This window comes from Alnus glutinosa, chromosome 5 (genome assembly GCF_958979055.1).
Source record: "Alnus glutinosa chromosome 5, dhAlnGlut1.1, whole genome shotgun sequence".
NCBI lineage: Eukaryota > Viridiplantae > Streptophyta > Magnoliopsida > Fagales > Betulaceae > Alnus > Alnus glutinosa.
In genome coordinates, this window is record NC_084890.1 from 2,024,442 (window position 1) to 2,047,944 (window position 23,503).

Sequence of the window (23,503 nt, forward strand, 5' to 3'; positions counted from 1 at the left end):
TTTTTTGATTTTATTTATCAATTTTAAAAGGCTTCATACATTAAACTCTCTAAATTTTTATCTATTTCAACTAACTATTAATTTTTTTATTGGTTTTAAGTAACCACCACTAACAAATGAGGAGAGAGGAAAAATGAAAAGTGAAGTAAAAGGAGAGAGAAATGAGAAGATATTCAATATCTCATAAAATTTGTGAGCCAAATTTAAAATGAAATTTTGACAAAAGCTAAAATAGATAAATTAGAGAAAGTTTGTTGAAGTGGGTTTTTTTGAGTTTTTCATCAAATTTTAGTGAAAATTTTGAAATGAATAGCTCACTAGAAATGCTCTTAAAATTTTTTACTTATTAATCATTGTCTCTTTATAAATAAAGACCTATATAATATTATTACATATACTATATATTGTAATATAATGTAGTCAATTATATACTTCCGTTATTTCTTTTTGGTGCTCATCCTTTCGTATATTTTTTCAACATATTTAACACCGACAAAGAAGAGAAAGGATTGTTAGAAATACTTGGGGTGTAAAGCCATCCATATACTATATTAATATTGCTAATTGTAGGAGTATTTAGGTACAGTTGAAGTAGGGGGGACAATGGAGAAGGAACGATTTGATGACCAGTTATTGGAGCTGTTCCCCACGAGTTTTCACAGGAGTGGAGCTATTTAGTCATTAGTCATAGAGAGAGAAACCTAGAGCCCTAGAGCCTAGAGGAAAGGAAAAGAGGAAGAGACATTCGGACTGTCCCATTTACTTTTCCAGCTTTTTTATTTTTTTTCCAGCTAGCTGCAAATTAAACCTACTTTTTTCTATGCAATTAACTGCGGATTATATATATATATATATATATATATATATATATATATATATATATATATATCATATATGCCTTTTTTTTTTTAGTAAGTATATATATGCCTTCTTCACTTCAAAGACCATTAATAACACACAGAGAAATTACAAACTAGGGTAAAGATTTTAGCTGACCATATTCAAACAAGACTTTCAAAGAAGAGAGTACAACGACGTCGTGTAGTTGTTGTTGATCGCATCCTGCCTTGACAGCATCAGTTCCCAAACATTTATTTGTTTCTTTCTTAACAAAATTATATAAAGAAAGAGAGAGAGAGAGAGAGAGAGAGAGAGGGGTTTGGGATGAAGAAGAGGACAACTAAAGTGCGAATATTAAATGAGTGGACAGATTGCTATCATCAAGCCACAATAGTTACAAGGAGAGAGAGAGAGGAGGAGTGATTCCGTGCCCCAAAAACCTTTATCTTCCTCCGTCCATCACTCAGTTGGGTGACCTCTTGGCTCTTCCTCGATTTGATCGTTCCTCTTTCTCTCTCTACCAAATATATTTCTCTCTCTCTGTCTGTCTCTCTCTCTCATTCTTTGCCAGTAATGGCAGTGCATCAGTGGCAGTGCAAGAAAAGGGTGGAGAGTTTTCATTGGGAAGGTAAAGCTTTGCACCTGTGCATCAAAACACTTACATGAGCCACCGCCCCTTCTTCTATAAGCGCTCTCTCTCTCTCTCTCTCTCTCTTTCTCTGACTCTCTCTGCCTATCCAGCGTGCGCTCTGTGCATGTGATTGTGAATCCCTTGTCTCACTCTACTCATACATCCTACTTAGACTCTGAGAGAGGGAGAGTTAATGCTGCTAACGCGCGAGCAGAAAGATAACACCCATTTTCCAAAGGAAATCTAAGCAGGCTTTGCCAGACCACTACCACTATCATTATTTTTAGGATTTCCTGTAAAAAGCCCTGAATGTTGTAGCATAAAACCCGGGAGAGCTAGCCCTGGAGACAACCTTCTTTAGCGCAAAAAGATTGCGTCGGAGAGAGAGAGAGAGAGAGAGAGAGAGAGGAGAGAAGAGATAGAGAGAGATAATGGAGAGTGGCTCTAATGGCACTTCTTGTATGATGGCTTTTGGAGAAAACAGTTATGGCTTATGTCCAATGATGATGATGATGCCTCTAATGACTTCTCATCATGGTCATCATCATCCTAATACAGACACAAACAATACTCTATTCCTCCCTTTACCTCCCACCAACAATCAAAATCGTGACACTAACACCTCCTCTTTCGTTCTTCATGACCACAACAATAATAGCAACACCGGCTTTTATAACATGGAGAGCAACAACAATAACAACAACGACGGCAACAATTCTGCTGTGAAGGCTAAGATCATGGGTCATCCTCACTATCACCGACTCTTGGCTGCCTATGTCAATTGTCAAAAGGTATATATAGAGAACTCAAAATTTTGACTCAGATTTCATACACATAACATGTTTCAGAGTAATTATATATAGTCTCAGGAAAAGAAGGAAAGAAAAAAAAAAGGTGAAGTCAAAACCCTTTCAACCGAAATGATAGAGACAGTCTTCAAGTGTTTGCCTTTTTCTCCTTTTTTGATTTTCCTGGCTCCCGTCGTGTTTCTTATGGGAGGTCTTGAACGAAACAGGTTGGGGCACCGCCTGAAGTGGTGGCAAGGCTAGAAGAAGTCTGTGCATCAGCGGCGGCAACGGGCCAGACAGGGACCGGCTGCATCGGTGAAGATCCGGCTCTGGATCAGTTCATGGAGGCCTACTGTGAGATGCTGACTAAGTACGAGCAAGAGCTTTCAAAACCCTTTAAGGAAGCCATGATTTTTCTTCAAAGGATCGAGTGCCAATTCAAAGCCCTAACAATTTCTTCTTCAGATTCTGGTGGCTACCCTTCATCTCTATCTTGTTTACTATATATATATATATATATATATATCTAGCTACCAGCCATGCATGGGTTTGTTTCGAAGAACATATAGGTTTAATTAGCATTAATTGTTAACAATATGGAAGAGAGCTTCGATCGCAAAGTGGTTGCTTGTGATCTCCCCATTCCTAATCTTTTTCTTTTTAGTGCTTGTTTAGATACTAGCTAGGGTATTTGTTTAAACAAGTTATTTCTAGTAGTGGGATTTTCTTTTTGCTTCTTGTTCATTAAATGCCTTGCTTGGTTGCTCATGAATATTGCTATATTTTTAGCCGATGCCAGAAACATATATAAGATGAGATAATAGCTTGTCCAGGTTTTTCCCCTATGGTACGGTTCTTCTGGCTTGAGTAATTTGACGAAGAAGATACCTACGTGTAATGTCCGTACAGCCAGTTGGATGGAAATCCCTTCGGGGACTTCAAAAGTGAAGACTGGACGTCTGGAAGTTGGAACAGCGACTAAATTCTGCTTAATTATATGTGAATGTCCCCGTTTAAGTTTGGTAGTTTGAAAAATGTGCCATTTAGCTATTATATTCATTTGAATTTAAGGTTTCGTAGAAATAGGGTTTCTTCTGCCCTCAGTGCGCAGATTGATCCTGGAACTTTGTGCAATGGACTATGCAAATGCAGTTACAGGTAGGTCTAGAGATTAGAAGCCATTTGGAGTATGTAACTACGTAAGCGGATGATGTTTGGAAGTGAGAGTGGTACCCGGGACCGCAGTAGATGGTTATGTGCACTAATAAAAGGTTTAATCTTTCCATGGGATTAAATAAGCTTTTAGTGTTTTTCATAATTAATTTAGTGTCATATGGAGTTACCATTATCATATGATAAAATGTATTTAGGTGCATATATAGGCTGAGCTACTGAAGTGGCTGTGCTTGTTTAAATGCTATTGAAGAAAGAGTGATCTCTCCCAAGTTTTCCTCAAATGCATAGATGGTATACTTGGGTGTTTAATGTTGTTTTAGTTAGCAGTGCTCCTTATGTTCATAGCTGCCTGCCTGTACTATGATGTCTTTAATGCTTCACATAATAGTCTCATCCTATTGACCAAGCCTAATAAAATAGTCCAATTCTTAATTTTTTAATTTGTATTTTGAGGTTCCCATGGTTTTTATTTTGGGTATAATGTAGTCTTTGGGTAGTGCCAAATTGTATCAAAGCTAACATAGTAATGTCATGTAGTGCTATATCTCAAAAGAATTAGTCAAAGTTATAGTTGGGGCTCCTTAGTCTCGCACAATACACAACAGATGTTGGGTTTGGCACATACACATCTTCATAATCTACACACTGGGTGTAGAACTTACTAGCTTTCGTAATTTGGGATGTCATAATTGCCCTAACTCAAATTAATGACGTCTTCATAGGGTTAACCATTGTATTATAGTACTCGATCCGGCATCATATGGCATTACTAGATTGGTTTTGATACTATTTGTCATGACCTGGGAAAAACACTAGCTAGTCGCATCTGCACTCTATATCAGAAGGACTAGTTAAGGTTACAATTGAAGCGGCCTAGTCTCTTCTTCTTGACTCTAGAGAACATAAGACAAGTCAATAGACATACTATGCTTGTAGAGCACATATTTCGTGGGAAGCCTCCCCAAAGTGACCAACCTAGGGATGAAGGCATGATGCGGGATAACTTTGTCATGCTAGACAAGCTTATGTCAAAAAACAGGAGCAGCCCAGAGGCAGAACTTCTTCCAAGCAGATTTGATGGAAATGGAGCTAGAAGGGGATCTGGTCCAGACAAAGGAGTCAAAGGATGGACCAGGTCCCACTACCCGAACAATCTTACCATGGGCAAGTGGTCTAATTAGCTTCAAAATATTCCTCCAAGACCAAGAGCAGTCACAAGAGGGCATACACGTTTAGGAGTAAAGGGGGATAACAGGAAGCCATACACATACACCTGTGAGGTTATTATATTAATATAATATAATATCCATGTATGTGAAATTATTTTGATATTCAAAATTAGGTTTCTCTTATGAGTAGCATAACTTTCTCTGGGTAGGAAAAATGACCTGGGGATATTCTCTTGGGAGCAATATATGCTTCAGCTGCTATATCCATGATTCTGGATCATACAGTTTTGTCGGCATGCGCCCATGAACACAATCCAATATACTAGAACCTTTCAAGAAATCACTCTTTGTATAACTTTAGCACAAGTCCATGATCTGAGGATCCTTAATTTCCTCCGTTTTTCTGAATTAGTTGGTCTTTTTAATTTTGATCAGGAGCATATCATGGAGGTTAGTTTCTCCCATCTGATAGAAGTGTTGCTCTTTTCCTTTTAGCGTTTTGAGTTAATATATAGGGTAGTTCCTACTTAGAGAATGGATACTATTGCTTTATAATCCATCAAAGCTATTTAGATAATTAATGTCATTTGCTATACTAGTCTCTATTAAAGCAGTTTCCCATTGCTTAGATAAGTGTACTTGTTACGCTATTATTTGTATCAAGAGATGAGGTCCTTTCCTGAAGTCTCAGCAACTTGAATGCATGTCCAATTCTTGTTTAAAAGCATTGTTTTAATTATCATGTTGAGTTCAGTGTTAAATACTAATGAAGGCCTTAATTATTTCTTTATTGAGCAAGAAATTCTTGTATTGTGGAAAGGTACCAGGATGAACCAGTGGGGCGGGCTTCAAGAAGTAGGGAGTCTGCAATTAGGCTATCATGGTGCCACCATATTTATATGGTGAGAAATGATAAGAAAGAAAGATATGCACTAAAAGAATCCTGTATTAGGGTTAACTAGGTCTACATATATAGCTAAATTTGATGTACACGGATAAAGTATAACATAGTTTTCCCATACCTTGTTGGGATTTTAGAAAAGGGCATCTATGCATCTAAAAGGAGTTCCTTTTAGCCACCAAAAACAGGCTTTAATTACAAACATCAGATCCATTAGTCCATAAGGGAATTAAAGAACTTCCATTCAGCTGAACAATTTGTGTGTGTGTGTATTGCTAATGGTATAGTCTTAGTCTAACATATTTCATAGTACTTTATTTCATTAATTTGAATTTCTCAGCATTTCAATTTGTACAAGTTGGAAGGAAGTACAAATAGTAAATTCATATGTTCCTTTCTTGCTGTGGAATTTATGGATTCCTTTAGAGACTTATGGAATAGTTTTATATTAATTTACAACTGCTATATTAATAAAGGACTATAGGACTGCTTCCTAAGCATGTGACAGAACTGGCTGCAATTTGTTCATGAAAACTATTTTCATGTTGTGGTGCTTACTACTCTTTGTTGTTATCAGCTTTTGGCGAGGCTGTGGATAGGAATGGATCGTCTGAAGAAGAGGTTGATTTGAATAATAACTTCATTGATCCGCAGGCAGAGGACCGGGAGCTTAAAGGTCAGCTTTTGCGTAAATACAGTGGATATTTAGGCAGTCTGAAGCAGGAGTTCATGAAGAAGAGGAAAAAAGGAAAACTGCCTAAAGAAGCCAGGCAGCAGTTGCTGGATTGGTGGAGCAGGCATTACAAATGGCCGTACCCATCGGTAAACATCCTTAACACCCATTGGACATTGTTTAGGATATAATTAAATGGTTAAAGTCATCCCTTCTAATTAGTTTAGGTTTTTAAGATAAGTGGTGATCGATTTAATATAGTATCAGAGTAGAAGTATTGAATTCGAGCATCGTCTCCGTTATTCACTTATTGTTTCAATTAATTAAATATGCCACGTGTTGAGCCTCATCTGATAAGGGGGAGTTTAAACCTACATGTGAGGGTAAGTGTTAGAATAAAAATTAAATGATTAAATTTATTCATTCCTATCGGGTTAAGTTTTTAAAATAAGTGGTGATTCAATAGTTACTATTCATACTTTTAACAAAAATGTATTCTGCCTGCTTTAGAGTATGCAATCAACCTTAATAATTTGTCAACAGGAGTCGCAAAAGCTGGCTCTTGCAGAATCTACGGGGCTGGATCAGAAGCAAATAAACAACTGGTTCATTAATCAAAGAAAACGGCACTGGAAGCCTTCAGAAGACATGCAGTTTGTGGTGATGGATGCTACCAATCCCCACTATTACATGGACAATGTCTTGGGCAACCCCTTTCCCATGGATATTTCGCCCACGCTGCTCTGAAGATTATAATTATCCACAATATCATATTATATATATATATATATATATGGAATGTTGTTGCACCTCTAAACTATATCCTCTGACATCGCTTTATATCATGTTATCATATTAACTCATGTAGAGTCTATTTAATCAGTTCTCTTATTTATATAGAGGGGTTAAAGTGCTGCTTTTCATATAGTTGGAGTTGCTCCATTTGGGTGGGACTAGAACTAACAGTATATATTACTAAGTTTGTACTTCTAAGCTGAAAGCTTGTAGCACTTCGTTTTGAACTTCTATGAAAGCCATTTCATGCGTTTGAAAAGAACTGGTATTATAATGCCCTAGTATTTGAATGTGGCTTTGAGAGAGCGGTCCTTTTTCTACACCAGTAGAGTGTTCTGTTGTCTTAGCTGCTAATCCAGCTTTGACCATGCATGTAATCTGTTTTGTGTAGAAATATATAATATGAAAGAAAGTGATAGACAAAGGCCCTTAGGCTACATGTCATAAACTGTATTACAATATATCATGAACAAGAAACCCTAGGCTAAATAAAGAAGAGAATAAACCCATGAGAAAACTAGACAAATCATAATATTGGAAATGTTCTATCATCTTGCATGCAGTAGTGATGGCCTGGTCATGGTGGCTCTTTGGAATCATCTGTAATCTGTAATTTAATTGTCTTTTGTCATTTTCCCATTACTGATGGAGTTCTTTCTCGATCGATTGGACAATACGTTAAGAGATGGTCGAAAACGAATCAAACGCGTGGCTCAAAGTACTGAGAAAACAACTACGTGCATGAGCAAAACGTCCTGGCCCCAACCGACAAGAGCCTCAGCCTTCAAGAAAAACAGCTGGTGGTGCATTTTCTTAAGTGCCATTATAAGATAAACACCGACAGTCTTAAAATTAGGTTGTTAATTTTTGACACAACTCACAAACGTAACATAAAGTTATAGGGTTTGGGTTTATTTAAACGGGTTACGGTCTATAAACGTGCTAACTTAACTTATTTGGATTGTGTTAACCCAACATGACTCATAAGCTAAACAGGTCAAGCGTGTCATGTCGGGTTTTTTGGCTCATAGATGTGTTGTGTTCGGGTTTCATGTGTGAACCCATTTAATTAATCGTGTCCGGTTCGGGTTGGCAGGTCAACCCGACACAAACTCGTTTTGCAATCCCTACATACCATCGAGAAGGAGGACCATTGCCCTCGGACCCCTTCTGTTTGCCCTTGGATGTAATAATAATAAAAGCTTAAAAATACAAAACATTTTCTATAAAAATCACAAAAAGAATCTCATTTAGGAGTGCATTTAAAAAAAATAACGATTTTTTAATATTTTTTTTAAGTTTTCAAATCACAATAGGTGCATTTTTAAAAATGCACGATTTTAAAAGCCAAACCACAATTTTACCAAATATTTAACTGCATTTTTAAAACTCATATTTTATTGATTGCGTTTTGAAATTGCAAGTTTTTTTTAAACCGACACTCCTAACCCTTAAATTAATGATTGTTAAATAATAATAATAATAAAAATCCAATGATTGATTTAAAGTGCCACGATAACATTGTTGAATAATTTTATACTAAGGGATTTGACTTAGGTACAGTAAAAAAATTACAACATATGTGCTATAGTTTTTTTAATAGTCTAAATTTAATTCTAAATTTTTTATGAGAAAAAAAGAAATTAAATATGAACAGTTGAATAAAATACAACACATATACTGTAATTTTTTAACACCACCTAATCCAAATCCTAGAATAAAAACATAGTATCTAACGTTACTCTCTAAAAAAAAAATAAAAAAATAAAAAAATGAGGAAAAACAACATAATGGTTTTCTTGTGTTTATTTTATTTTATTTTTGGTCACCAACAAATGATTTCTAAAAAAAACCCGAGCATTGCCTGGGGCTTGACTTCTCAACCCAATTTGAAATCGTGCTTGGGCTTCCTTGGCTTGGTGAAAGCCCACAACGCATGGAATGCGCTCGCGCAGTGAGGCCCCAACTAATCCACACGCACGCAGCTTCCTTAAATTGAGGTTTTCATTTTCCTCTCTCTCCCTGTCACTTGCCTCCTTGCACCCAACACACTCTCCGGCTGGAGCATCGACGGCCATCAATTTCAGCAGCCCCGTTGAAGCAGTACCACTTTTCCTCAGATTGCCCTTCCTTTTGGTAGCCAAGGTTTTTAAGTCTTTATTTTGTAATTTTATTCTCTGCGGGATTTTGTCGAACAAGTCGAGATCAGTTCAATTGGTCAGTGATAGAGAGCTATATATACTGCTTCTTAATGCTCGAATTTAACCGAATACTGAAACGTCTAATTCTCTCACTGAGCACAGCACAAATGCCAAAAAATAACATTAAAATAATTCCAATCCACTTAATACAGTGCTTGAATATATAATGCACTTAGCTGTGCATCTTGTATTTTGCATCAAGTAACTTATAATTTATTTTTTCTCCTATTTTGAAGGTTCATAAATGTCTGTTTTAAGATTTGGTTTGAGGAAACTAATCTTTGGGAGGGTAAATGGACAGGTAATTTTTTTTTTTTGCTTTAGTTGGAATAAACTTCGGGGGAGTCTTTACAAGTTTGTGGGATTATGGCGGTGTCAATGTCCCGAAAGCTTTTGCGTTCCTTTTATGGGTCCTTATGTGCACTTGGCCGCTATGATTCTCCAAGTATCACATGTCAATCGCTTCGAACTTCTCATGGTAAGCGATATATGTATCTTATTGTTTTTTCTTTGTAGGTCATTATTTGTTAGATTGCAAAGTTGGGTCCTTTTGTGGCTTTGTAAATCTTTATTTATATGTTTTTTTGTTTACTTTTTCACCATTTTTAACAGATTTGTATGGCCATCTTTATCGGGATAGCGTATTTTCTTCCGGGTCTTGTGGTCTTTTCAAGGTACATTCTCGTTATATTTGCTTTCCTCACCCATTTTCTAAAGTTCGATGTTTTATTTTTAGGTGTCAAAAGCTATACTATTAGAGTTATATGGCAATCATATATTCAACATGCCAATTTGTTTGGTTTTGTTTGCTTCCATACTTCTGGCATTTCGGTTACAAGCCTATACTGTATGCATTATTGTAGGGTGGATCATCTATCCTCGCTAATCGATGGCTTTCAACTTCCATTCTGACTCCTGAATCGAGTGAAGGAGCATTTCCCTCTGATTTATTGTCCAAGAAGCCTATGGTAACAACGGAGCGTACTATAGGTATGAGGAAGAGCTAAAACATTTTATGCATGAATATTTGTGTACCTTGTTGCTCTGAAGGATGATGATTGTTGTTGAGAGTGTGTATGAGTGTGCATTCTCACCTATAATAAATATGATAATAATTCTTTTCTCTTTTGAAGCTCAAGAGTTTGTTGAAATTTGACCTTTACGTTTTATAGATCGACCCTGTTTTTTTGGTTCCTATACTTAGCATCAATCTTATGTGGTAGTTTGACAAATGTGATTATTTACTTTTGTTCACTGTAGATTTTGACTTCTTTGTCTCATTTATCTTGTATCCTATATTTTATGTTGTGGCTAATGATGAATTTCTGGAATAATTTAAGCGTTACTATTGTTTCCAAGTTATCAAAACGTTTTAATGATGTAATGTATCATGGCATAGGGCTTTATCAGGACCTGGTAATTCCAGTAACAAATTTTCACAATGAAGACAAGGGCTTCATGGTTTTGGCTGGTGATGTTTTTGACGTGCCTATTAGGAAGGATATTATTCATCGTGTTGTACTATGGCAACTTGCAAAACGGCAACAGGTAGTTATTGATTATTATTTTCGACTTTTGGTGCCTGAAGCTTGTGGTTGTAATGACAGTAGTGGTATTAAAATAAAATTGTACATATCACTGAACAAGAAAAAACAAAACTATGATTAATACTAGTATCCTTGCTACATGGATGCATTATAGCCTGGGACTGTAGCAAATATGGATTCCAATTGCTGTTCTCATTCCTTAAATTTCCATATTTCCTGTAGGGGAGGGAGGAAAATTCTGTTTTAATTACGCATATCGTTGATATCAAGCCTTTGGGTTCTTGCATTAGAGGAAGCTTACTGACCAATTTTTTCTGGTTTCACATTGTCACCTGTCATTTTTTGATTAGAATGTTCAGGTCTATGCAGATTCTCATTGTTCATATTGTATGTAGTAAGTCTGCAATCTAGCCATTAAAGGAAAAGAGATTATTAATCCTCTCTTGTGACTTGTGAGGATGTATTAGATGTGGATGTCAGTAAGACTAGTTCCTGATTGAGCTGGCCTGCAGGGAACACATTCAACAAAAACCATTAGTGAGGTTAGTGGCACTGGGAGAAAGCCGTGGCGACAGAAGGGTACTGGTCGAGCAAGGCATGGAACTTTGCGTGGGCCCCAGGTAATTACACTATTTATGAATTATAAGTTTCTTATTGTTGCTCTGACATTAAGATGCTTTTTGTAGACCTTAATGAATTTAATGGATGTGTAACAGTTTAGGGGTGGTGCTACTATGCATGGCCCTAAGCCACGAAGTCATGCTATCAAGCTGAATAAGAAGGTTCGGCGTCTAGGGCTGAGAATTGCTTTGACAGCTCGTGCAGCAGAAGGAAAGGCAAGTCTTTCTCTCCCAGATCTTCCATATCTGGCTTACAATGATTAGAGTTATTGGGAATTGATTCTGTGTGTACTACAAGGAAATATAGTAATATCTTTAGGCCCTAGGCTGTTCTGAGCTTATTTTTTCTCTTTGATTAACCAGTTTGGTTTTAAGCTTCCACGCTTGTCTTCTGTAGTAACGTGAGTTACTGCTCAGTTTGGAGCTTTAACTGCCCCTCTGCATTTTGAAAAATTGAGAATCATCGAATTGTCTGGATGAGGTTGGGATGTCCTCGAGATATGATGGAAATGTCTCTGGTTAGGAATTATGATTATGAGGTGTGCTTTGAACATAGTGAAGCACAATAACCTTGGTAACCAAGCACAAATGAAATATGTTTGTTCTTTTATTGTTATTTTTCAGGAGTTCTTCTTAGCCTTTATCATCATCATCATAGTTGTGAAAAGTACTGCTAAGAAGCCTTATATTGACTATAGTTGGTTTAGTTGGATGAGCCCTGTTTCACCAATTTAGCCTATTATGTGTATTCTCGAGTGTAAATCATTACCTCTTTGCTGTGCCTATGAACGTTCTTTTGTGCTTATTTTCTTAGCTATAGTGCCTGCTATCATATTTTCTGTGCATTTTTTATGTATCGAGTACTTGAATCTTTTATTTCTATCAGATTTATGAAACCTAACTAGAGAAAGTTGCTCAAATGTACAGCTTCTGGTTTTTGATGATTTGGAGGTTCCTACACATAAGACCAAGAATTTGGTGAACTATGTCAAGCAAATGGAGAACACGAAGAAAGTTCTGCTGGTGGACGGTGGCCCCATAAATGAAAAGCTGAAGTTGGCCACACAAAATCTACATTATGTCAATGTATTGCCATCGATAGTAAGTTGCTCTTCTGATCCTTGTTCCATGGTGTATCTCAAATGGAAGCCAATTAATTAATTTGCAGGTCTAAGTCGAGATAAGTTCAGACATGTGATGTGGTTCCTGGAAGCAACAGGCCTTATTTTCTTTAGGCAATTAATCAGGGGTACAAACAAGTGTGACAAAAATTTCAAATTCCCAGGAATGTTGGACTGTCATCCCTCCTTGTATGGGTTGGCGGGTGAGGTTGGGAGTTTGAGTTCCCTTGGGTGCATGAGTAAATCCTCTAAAGCTAAAAAAGAAATAAAAAATAAAAAAAATTCACCGTACCTATTTTTTCTTGATTTATTGCATAAGATGTTGAATAGTTACAAAACATACATCCAAACATGTGATTGCATAATCCCCCACGACACCAAAAAAAAAAAAATCAGCCTCTTGAATATTTTTTTGATAAGTAAGAAAGAAGGAAGAGAAAAAATTGTATCTGCCTTGTCACCGATATCCTATGAAAAGAAAGGATAGTCGGAGCTAAAGGCAGAGTCACGTGTAAGGAATACATACACGTAACAAATTCAACTTCAATATAGCCTAATGATCAGTCTCAGCCTCTTGAATATTTGATAGGATTGTTTTGGTATTGAACACTGGCCTTTGATCTGGGTAGACTTTCTCTGCTTTACTGTGTTCAGCACAATGGTGATGAAACCCATGACAGTGATTTCAAGCCATGGTAGATAATTTAATCAGCTACCTCTAAAGTTGGTTTCCACATACTGCTGATGCTTGTTGCACATGTTTTGCAGGGTTTGAATGTCTATAGCCTTCTGCTTCATGACACACTGGTGATGTCCCGTGACGCCGTGAACAAAATTGTTGAGAGGATGCATACTCCAATTAACCGTTAAAGCACTATCAAAATTATAAGCTCTACTCCAGTAGCTGAGAATAGGAATGATTTTCCCTTTTGAGGGAAAGGAAAAACCCAAAAAGTAATCATGTCGTTTCTGTCAAAACCATGCAGATGCGTGGCTGGATATGTTGATTTTTCTTGTGTATTGACCTTGTAGTCATCAGCTAGGAGTTTTGCAGATGAATTTTGGCTATTCTCAATCATAATGACCAGAAAGCAGTCACTTTCTCCCATATTTTTCTTGATGTGCTACTGACTTCCATTATAAAGAATTTGCTGCAGTGAAGTTATTTCAGTATTTCCCTCTACTGTTGAAACCTGACCAACTAGTAGGCATCCGGAATTCAGTGGCTGATAAAGCACGGAGGCTTGGAAGAACAGCTGCTTTTTGTTACCGCATCACAGCATGCTGTTTTCTTTTAGGTCAGTATGTAAACAGCTTTGTGGGTCTTCTGGCTAAAATCAAGTGTCATTGGGTCTGCGTGAGAAGTGTTTTCATGTTACATCACATGGTGTATGATTTCAAGTTCAAACTTTGTTTGGTTGGTGTGAAATGACGCCTAACGGTCTCAAATACATTGTATGTTTAACACTGCGTGACTCATAATTTCAAGGATGCAATAGGAATGTGAAAGTAGTGGATTTGGACGCCTAGCAATTTGGGATTATTAGCAATTCGGACAACAAATGTGAGAGCTCTTATGGGACTTAATTGTTCGAGCAGACAGGTAAGCTGTTCGGGTTGGTAGGCTCTATAAGAAATTTTTCACAGTTGTTACTAACAATTTGGACAGCAAAATCATAAATCTCTATCCTTGTCAAATGGGGTAATCTAAATTTGATTAAAGTTTTTTGGACGGTGAAAACTTCATGATTAGTTCATGAGACAATCAAGTTCAGGCTGATTTGTTTTTCTCTTTTGAAAAGCAACAAACTGTGTCTCAGGATTCATCCAATGTCCCACCTGAGCTGTCTCATCTTGTTCTCCTATAGAACGAACTATAGGCTATAGTTTTCTATTTTCCTATTCATAGATCTTAAACAGACCTTGAACTTTGAAATTCTATTGAGACTTACTGTGGCCATTATTGTCGCCTGGACAAACGCCTTTGGGAACGACTTTTATGGGGTGACTACGCAATGAAAAAGCTATAAGATTTTGTTGGCCAAAAGTATAAAATGTTGGATTTGGATTTCCTACCATTTTTTGCCCAAAAAGAAAGGGAGGTCTTTGTTCGGATAGAAAAACCCTTTTTAACAAACTCCTACCCAAAAAAGAGAGGACATGGGTAATAAGAGGATTTTCAATTGTAGAATATTTATGCCGTAAATTTGAAGGTCTTTTTTGAGTCGAGGTAGGTCTCATAAATGATCTCTTATAATCACTTGTTTGAATTTTATCAAATTCAAATAAATAATTTTGTATGGACGTTACGAAAATTATGAAAACTCTTTAATCTTAAAGCCAAAATTGAGACACTCTTTAGAGTCTTTACGATTGGTTGCTCGAAAGTTTAGACAATTTGAGTAGTTCCAAGAGAGAAGGGTACGACGTCCTGCTGCTAAAGGCCATCTAAAGACTAATAACTGTCGAAACAATTATAGACACTACAAGTGGGACAACTAATTGTTGAGAACCGAGAATCCTTAACGGGCGTCGACAGCTAACGAATTTTGCAAACTCGTTACTAAATTTACTTATTACGACGAAACTCATCGCCTCAAAAACCTTAATTTGAAAAAATAGAAGGCAGAGACCGTAAACGGGGTTTATATAGAAATTTGGAAAACAAAACGACGACAATTCCCTTGTACCAATAAAGTCACTGTGTCTCTCAGGTCAAGCGTCACAGTCACTCTGTCCACCTCCTCCTCCATGAAGATTGAAGACGACCCTGCGGTTTCTCTCTTCTCTTCTCCCCCAAAATTCAAGTTTTGAAACAACAAAATCTCTCATTTTTGCCACCGAAATTTTTTGCTCCAAAGTCCCTACATTTTCAACCTTCATAGGCTCCCTGTAAACCCTACTCAATGGCAAAAACTAGACCAGGCAAAAAGGACTTGGACTCCTACACCATCAGAGGCACCAACAAGATTGTCAGAGGTACAAGCTGGAACACCCACCTCTCAAAAATGAAACTTTTTTTGGTTTTGGGTGTAAAAAATGTTAGCTTTTTTGTTGGTTTTTGCAGCTGGGGATTGTGTGCTGATGCGACCATCGGACACGGGTAAGCCCCCATACGTGGCCCGCATAGAGAAGATCGAGACGGACGGTAGGAACAACGTGAAGGTGAGGGTGAGGTGGTATTATCGGCCCGAGGAGTCGATCGGTGGGCGGAGACAGTTCCACGGGGCCAAGGAGTTGTTCTTGTCCGACCACTACGACGTGCAGAGCGCTCACACGATTGAAGGGAAGTGCACGGTTCACTCTTTCAAGAACTATACCAAGCTCGAGAATGTTGGGGCTGAGGATTACTATTGCAGATTTGAGTACAAGGCTGCTACTGGGGGATTCACGCCCGACCGAGTGGCTGTGTGAGTTTTTTTTGTTGTTGCCCTTTTGGGTTTTTATGGGTTTGATGGAAATGCGTGTGGGAGTGTTTTGTTTGCTTTGGGTAAGTACATTGATGGGTTTTGATTTTTGTTGGGTTTTGTGCTGAAGGTACTGCAAATGTGAGATGCCTTACAACCCGGACGACCTCATGGTGCAGTGTGAGGGGTGCAAGGACTGGTAAATTGATCTAGGTTCTTCTTTTTCACGTGCTTTTTCAGTGTTGAAATTCATTTTTTATTTTTATTTTTATATACGTTTCTAGTATGTTAAAATTCTGTAGTGAAAAGATTGTTGAAAGAGAAAGAGCTTTTGGGCCTATGAAAATTTGGAGGATTGACCCACTTAATGTTAGATTTCTATTAGAATCACTACTAATAGAGGGATAGGCCTATATCCGTCTGTCTTATCTAGGCTTTGTGTCATAATTCTGTAGGTTTATGACTTGTTGTGATTGAGGTTAACTGATGTAAATTGCATCATATGAAGGCTTAATTTCTTTTTGTTGTGATAACTCTTTCAGTAGAAAAATGGAAAACCCATTGGTGTTGATGTTATTCATGCATTAGATTATACTGCTTTAGGTATGCCTTGTATTCCACAGTATACTGAGTTTGGATTTCTAGTCACTTGCTTAAATGCTTACTGTAACGCTTACCGTTGCCTTATAGGTATCATCCTGCTTGTGTGGGCATGACTATCGAAGAAGCTAAAAAACTGGATCGTTTTATGTGTTCTGAATGTTCATCGGATGATGATGTTAAAAAACCCCAGACTGTATTTTCAGAGTCACCAGGAGCTGATGCCAAGGTGTGACTGTGTTTCTCAATTCCACATAATTGTAGACTCATGTTTCATGTCTTTGTTTGCATTAATTCATTTTCTTGTCTCAACTTGTGCATGATACACAATGTGCTTTTTTCTTTTTGGTGGTGGGGGGAATAAGTTTTCTAGAAATATTCTTCTCATGTAAAACATGGTTCTTTTATCTTTGTTTCTCTTTTTTGTATTTGAAACATAAGGTGTGTTATACTGTCTGAAACTCAACCTGCGGTGGATGGTTTGCATTTGGTGTAGCTGGTCCTGTGGTGGATTGTTCTTGTTTGGTAAAGGAAACATATAAGATGCCTCCTTTGTAATGAGAAGCACTATAGTGCTGAAGAAGAAGATATATGAGCAAATCTAAACACGTGAACCATAAGTTGAAAAGTATTGCTACCTGCTTTACTGTTAAATTGGTCAAGATGTGAATGTTGTAAATGGATATGCTGCCTTGGTTACAGATTCTATTCAAGTCTTTTGAGATGCAGTCTCTGCATATGAAGATTGTAAGAATTCAGGCTTCTCTAGTGTTAACAATCAATCTCAGTCTTACTTTATAACTTTTGGTTGAATACCTATTAAGATGAAATAGTCTGATAAATTGGCATTCCTGCTAATGCTCATATAAGTTCGGATGTACTTTTGTTTTCCCTATTTTATTGGAAGCTGTCCTTTGGCATGATGGATATTCTCATCTCATTCTCACTACTGAAGGTGCATTCAGGATTTATATTATGCATATACGTGATGATACCTAAAATGTTATTACGTATTGTGGATTTCTTTCTGGATGACATTTTCTAAATCATTTTATTGAAAGTAAAAAGTTATACTTACAGGATCTACTTCTAGGCTTTGGAGTACTTGTTTCTTTTTTATATATAACAAATAGTTTGAGTTGAATGGCAGTCAACCATTATTGATATTTCATCCTGCTTTGTAACTTGCTGTGGTAAGCTGTTGGTTAGCAAAATTTCCCTTGGTCATCTAGTTGAAAGTTGAAGTACAGATTATCAACACAAGCCCATTGTCTTTACGCACCTGATGTGCTCCATTTTAGTGCCGAAAGGGAGATACGGTGAGGGTTATAGATTAGACCGGTTAGATGACAATGGGCCTGTTTGGTAAAGAGTTTTGTTGTGGGTTTTTGGTTTGAATAGTAAGAAGGATTGATTTGATATAAAGGTGAAAGGAGATTTGAATTTTTTGTGAGAGAAAAGTGAAGAAAGTTGTTTGGTAATAGGAAAAAAAGGGGTTGACTTTTTTTTGGGGATAAATGAAAAAAGGGAGGAGTGTGTTGCCAAACACACCCAATAAAATTATGGAAAAAATAAAATAAAATAGCAATTTCAGGGGAAGAGTGCAAAGAGGCCTTGATGTCGGATTACTTGGTTTCCTCCTGCTCTTCTATCCATTGGAATCCGAGTTTCATTAGGCTAGGCAGTGCATGATTGGGAGCTGGAATCTCTTGACTCTTTCTCAAATTGTTATACTCCTTGAAAACTCATTTGGGAGAGGCAGATAGAATGTTGTGGACCCCGTCTAACAATCACAACTTTGAAGTGAAGAGCTATTATAAAGCTTTACAAACAGGAGAGCCTTGTCCGTTCTCCTGAAAATGGAAGGCTAAGGCCCCGCCTCATATGACTTTCTTTATATGGACGGTAGCTTTGGGTGGAATTGTCCCGGTTGATATCTTAGAAGGCGGCGTTTCACTCTTGTGAATTGGTGTTGCCTATGCAAAAATAATGAGAAGATTGTTAATCTCCTTCTCATTTATTGTGAGTACACTAGTGATCTCTAGCACTTGCTCTCAATTTATTCGGAGTTTTGTGGGCTATGCCTAGCGACATCTTAGAGCTGCTTCATTGTTGGAACACTCATGGGCGGGGATGTCCCAAAGAGGCCATCTGAAAAAGTTATTCCTGCTTTTTTAATGTGGAACATATGAAGAGAAAGGAATCGGTGTTTCTTGGTGGACTGCGAGGTCCAGCCTGATATGTTTAAAATTCTTTTTTTTTTTTTTTTTTGAGATCTCTTTTAGATTGGGATGTAGTCTATGTTCCTAGCTTCTCCTCTTCGAATCTTTTAGATCTTGTTAATTTTTTAGATTTGGGTTGATTGTCTCTCTTGTATACTCTTCATACAAATATGAGGGATTTGCCTTTTGCTTTCAATAAAATTATTATTCATCAAAAAATATCTCAGGTTAAGAGTGTTAGTTTTGAAAATAGAAGGTAAATTTCTGACATTTTCCCAAATTATGTTTTTTTCCCTTTATATTTGAACATTGTGCTTGTCTATACCATTTAGTAATTAACAGGTTCTTTTTCAGAAGGAAAATATTTGATATATCAACAACCTATATATTTGAACTGATTGACAGAGTAATATTAGAGTACCCTTGATTCGCTCATCTCCGTAAAAATTTTATCTGGCAGTCTCGATGTTGATTTTTCATTCTTCCCCTTATCTTTATGGTCCTATGTGCCATTTTGGATACATGTAAGACAATGTTAATGTTTGAGACTCGAGTATCAGATTTGGTGATTGAAATAGTACTGCTAAAGTAGTGCTATAGAGGCCAATACTGGTTGGTGAAAAACAATATTTTTAGTAAATTAAATCTCTCCCGATCCTGCTTGACACTTGACAATTTATACTATGCCAAAATCTTTTGGCCTGTTGTAATCATAAAATACTCTCAAAGCAAATTGTCGCTTGGGATCTTTTGTTACCCTTTTTTTTTTTTGATAAGTAAAGTATATTCAAGAGACGCAAAGGGGCGCAACCCATAGTACAATGTTGATCCCTTGGGTCTCCAAGCAGTCTGGCTATGATAATCATACACTTGTAGCATGCCTGTTTTGTGCTCTTTCCAGGAATATCCTCACTTGTACTAAAATTTCTGCAGCATATTTGATGTGTTGAAGTTCTTGTACAATATCAAGCATAATTCTCAAGGTCGTGATATTGTCATTTTCATAATCTGTGTTTTGTATGGCAGACTGTCTTGATCTGTACATTTGATTGGAACAACTGGATTATGGTTACTTTTTCATAGTCTATACCTTTTTCATAGGTTTCAAGAAAAATCCATAAATTTGACTCATGCCTTCCATTATGTTCTCTCTCTCTCTCTCTCTCTCCTCGTTAGTAGTTTGATCCACCATATATGCACCATACATATGCTTAAATAGTACAATAGGATTTGGGTGAGAACAGACTAGCATTTGTGGATTAGCCATAGAAATATGAGAATTATGCTACGTTTATGTTAGTCTACTCCCAATCATTGTTAGTATGCATGTTTATTTACTTAGGAGCTAAGCCAATATCTTTTTTTTGATAAGTAGCTAAGCCAATATCTTGATATGCTTGTTGATTAGCTTGCTCTTAGAGCTACTAATTTCAAGTAGAGAATAACTTCTGTCTGGTCGTGGCAGAAAGGATGGGATTTTTGCCCACCAATAAAAAATGGACACGTCAACTAAAAATAAAAAAATGGGATGCTCTTGATGTACAGGATCCTCTCGCTTCTCCATTCGCAACTCTCCATTTTTCCCTTCTAAAATCCCTCCCCACAGCAGAATATCACAATCCAGCCTGAGGAAAAAATCCCCCAACCGGAAGAGCAGCATCACCGCCCCACCATGGCGGATTCCAGGTACTCTCCATTTTTCCCTTCTAAAATCCCTCCCCACTGCCCAAGAATATCACAATCCAGCCTGAGGAAAAAATCCCCCAACCGGAAGAGCATCACCGCCCCACCATGGCACTGCCCAGGCCAGAAAGCCGCCGCCAGTGACTGGGCCGGACGCTACCGCCACCGACCGGACTGGTTCTTGCCTGAAAGTTCTCATGTAGGTTCTTCCCAATCTTCAACCTTTGTAATAGGGCACTGAAATCTTCTTGAAGATGAAAGTCTTAGAAGCTGAGGCCTAGTACATCCCTAATTCCTTTTTGTGACTTCCTTCCTTGTTCCTTAGAATGTTTACCGAGGAAGATCTGTGGATGCTCATGATGGATTGCTTCAACAAATGGATCATAATTTTGGAATTTTTTTTTTTCTATTAATTCACTCTTTGGTCCTGATTTAAGAGTAAAAGATTTTTTTTCTTAAGTTTATGTATAATCTATAGGAAACAAAAATGCAAATCGCACACAAAGTGTATGATGAAATGCCTCAACCATTTTTTTTTTCGCCTAATTTCTAATTGAGAGCCCCTTCTATACCAGATTTGGGTAAGAACAGCATTACTCTCTTTTTTAACTGGTAAGAATTTATTAGCACAGATTTGAATTAGACTTTTAACCAGATATGTTTAGGGGTTTTTGGGCAGTGGGGTTTTTCTTTTTTGTTGGAATCGTGGGCTTTAGAAGAGAGTTTAGAAGAGAGATGGGGAGGGATTGGCTAATTCAGTAACATTTTAATTTTTTGCTTTTAGCTGATGTGTCAAGTGGTTATTGGTTGGCAAAAAACCACTGGTTTTTGCCACTACCGTATAGAAGGGGCTCTCTTTCAAGTATACTCTGTAATTGATTTTAGCTAGAGGCCTCTGCTATTAAAAAGATTGAATCTGATTTCTATGTTGTCACAAAAATTTAGCTTCGAAACAAATCTTACTCATCAATGAAGGGAGGTTTTAAGTTGTATGCTCGTGGAGGTTTTAAGTGATTGATCCCCGATTTCAATTGAAGGGAGAATTTACTCTAGATAACTACCTGAGAATAATTTGCATAGCTATTGTCAGTTGAAACTTGCAGCTCTCGCTTTTGTAATATTTGATTTATAGATGAAGTTTTTCATCTTTGCCAGGTGGAGCCCAAGCGCCGGAAGAGATGACCACAATTAGGGGTTTGCTGGAGGAGACAACTCTTGCTGCAAAATGAGGACACAACTATTTTGTGAGGAGATAGCCCTTTGATTGTTATTGTGTGGAATGTACAGCTTAGACTGGTGACCATTAGTAGCTTATGTGTTTGACTAAGATATATGTATCTCTGCTAGATTAGCATATTAAACCTTCTTTCTGTCCAAAAAGAGATTTCAGTTCAGTTCCAGTGTGGAGTTCTAAGATCACATTGGTCACCAGAGACCTTTTAAGTAAAACGAAACTGGATTCTGAATTTCTTCCAGTAGTTTGTGACGGAGTAATGTTACTCTTCACACTTATTTATCGCACTCATGTTACACCGGATGCTGTAGCGTGTTTTAAGTAACTTTCTTTTTGTTTTTTGTTTTTAAAAAGATTATTGACATGAGAAGTCACTTAAAATACGCCATATTAGCCGATATGAAGAGTAGCATTACTCTTTGTGACATACATTGTAGTTCTTTCTCCTCGTCTGTTTAGTTGAGTTACTTTTCAAAGATTTGGGTTTCTCCATTTATGTTGTGGCCAACACGTGATGCATCTGCAGATCATCTGCTGTACACTGCTTTTCAAGTAAGCACTTGGAGTTGGAAAGGAAGGAACGAGGGAGCAGTTTTTCTAGGATCAATTTTCTATCTTCTACCAGAAAGAGTAGTCCCTATTACCGTCCTTCCTCTCGCCTTCACAATCTCTCGATTTCCAACAACCATTCTTAGGAATGATTTGCCTTCTATTGATGTTGGAAAAATGTGATAATTTCCTAGTCTTCTATCGTGGGAATGCGTGGTAGAAAGTACTGTTGATGAAGTCAGATCCATGGTGAAGCTGCTGCATGGAAACGTTTGGACAATGTTGATGGTGATCGTTAGGCGGTATAGCATAGCTGATTAAGTGGCATGTCAAGAAGCCAACATCAGCGATTTCCCAGGTCAAAATGCATTCTTAAACAAAATCGTGAAAAGTGTTGGATTTGAGAATGCATTTAAACAAAAAAAAAAAAAAAAAAAAAAAAAAAGCTGTTTAATTAATGACGTGAAAAAAAAAATTTCTTATTTTCAAATCGTAAGTTAAAAACATATAATTTTAAAGGCTGAACCGCTATTTTACCAAACACTTAATAAGAGCATTCTTAGTAGCCTTACTAAAATAGCTATTTTGGTGAGCCAATTTAATGAAAACACTAAAAAATCGCTCACAGTAGCCTCACCACTTTAACAAAAAAGTTTTGATGAGTGAAAATACTCACCAATTTTGATGAGTAACATTCACTCGCCAATTCTCTCATATCACCAATTTTGTTTCTCCTTTCTCTCTCACATGATCATAGCACACTTTTTTTCCTTTCTTCTTCTATCTCTCACACATGATGATGTCCTTATTTCATGGACATGAAGGTTTCTTTGTCCCTAATATAAACTTTGTAGTTCTTTTATTTATCTTTTCTTTCTTTCTTAAATTTGGTTGAAAAACAAATGAAAATTTCTGTGAATTTCTTAGCAATGATCTAATCTCAAGATGAAAATGTATGGTTGCTTGTTGTATAAAAAGATTAAATAGAGAAAAAATAAAGAAATCTGAAAAAGTATTATTTAATAGTGATAGTGAATAATTAAAATGGTGAGACTGCTGGATGAATTTTAAAAAAGTGGCTCACCAGAATAAAGAAAAGTAATTTTTAGTTACTTTGATGAGTAAAATTTGGTGAATTTAATAGGAATGCTCTTTATCTTTAAAAATTGAATTTTTGTTAACCATCTTTTGAAATTATTATTTTTTTAAAACCCCACATTTAAAAACCATTAGTCAAACATGTTTGGTGTGATGGCAAGGACAACATGCATGAACAAGACACATCCTCATACCCGCCGAACTTTGAAATCAAGGAGAAGAGAATCGTAACGTACGGGTGGTTCAAA

At 37.0% G+C, this 23,503-nt stretch overlaps 3 protein-coding genes across 5 annotated transcripts; all 3 read left to right on the forward strand.

The window, feature by feature from the left end:
• The first annotated feature begins 1,269 nt into the window (after positions 1 to 1,269).
• LOC133869422 (homeobox protein SBH1) lies at positions 1,270 to 7,213 on the forward strand. Its single transcript, XM_062306413.1, has 4 exons — positions 1,270 to 2,262; positions 2,487 to 2,730; positions 6,083 to 6,327; positions 6,722 to 7,213. Exons 1-4 carry the CDS (start codon positions 1,903 to 1,905, stop codon positions 6,923 to 6,925), a joined length of 1,053 nt encoding a protein of 350 aa, XP_062162397.1. The 5' UTR covers positions 1,270 to 1,902; the 3' UTR covers positions 6,926 to 7,213.
• A 1,759-nt stretch (positions 7,214 to 8,972) lies between these two features.
• Positions 8,973 to 13,570, forward strand: LOC133867574 (uncharacterized). 3 transcript variants are annotated; one of them, XM_062304319.1, is made up of 9 exons: positions 8,973 to 9,118; positions 9,499 to 9,652; positions 9,787 to 9,848; positions 10,038 to 10,164; positions 10,574 to 10,722; positions 11,234 to 11,341; positions 11,438 to 11,557; positions 12,269 to 12,442; positions 13,231 to 13,570. In XM_062304319.1, exons 2-9 carry the CDS (start codon positions 9,541 to 9,543, stop codon positions 13,330 to 13,332), a joined length of 954 nt encoding a protein of 317 aa, XP_062160303.1. In that variant the 5' UTR covers positions 8,973 to 9,118; positions 9,499 to 9,540; the 3' UTR covers positions 13,333 to 13,570. The 3 variants fall into 3 exon arrangements, with proteins under 3 accessions (XP_062160303.1, XP_062160302.1, XP_062160304.1); XM_062304318.1 differs by having other exon boundaries at positions 8,981 to 9,118; positions 9,476 to 9,652; XM_062304320.1 differs by having other exon boundaries at positions 9,030 to 9,109; positions 9,476 to 9,652.
• A 1,560-nt stretch (positions 13,571 to 15,130) lies between these two features.
• Positions 15,131 to 21,845, forward strand: LOC133868380 (chromatin remodeling protein EBS-like). The gene is made up of 5 exons (XM_062305268.1): positions 15,131 to 15,441; positions 15,530 to 15,872; positions 16,000 to 16,068; positions 16,560 to 16,698; positions 21,530 to 21,845. Exons 1-5 carry the CDS (start codon positions 15,369 to 15,371, stop codon positions 21,554 to 21,556), a joined length of 651 nt encoding a protein of 216 aa, XP_062161252.1. The 5' UTR covers positions 15,131 to 15,368; the 3' UTR covers positions 21,557 to 21,845.
• The last annotated feature ends 1,658 nt before the right edge of the window (positions 21,846 to 23,503 follow it).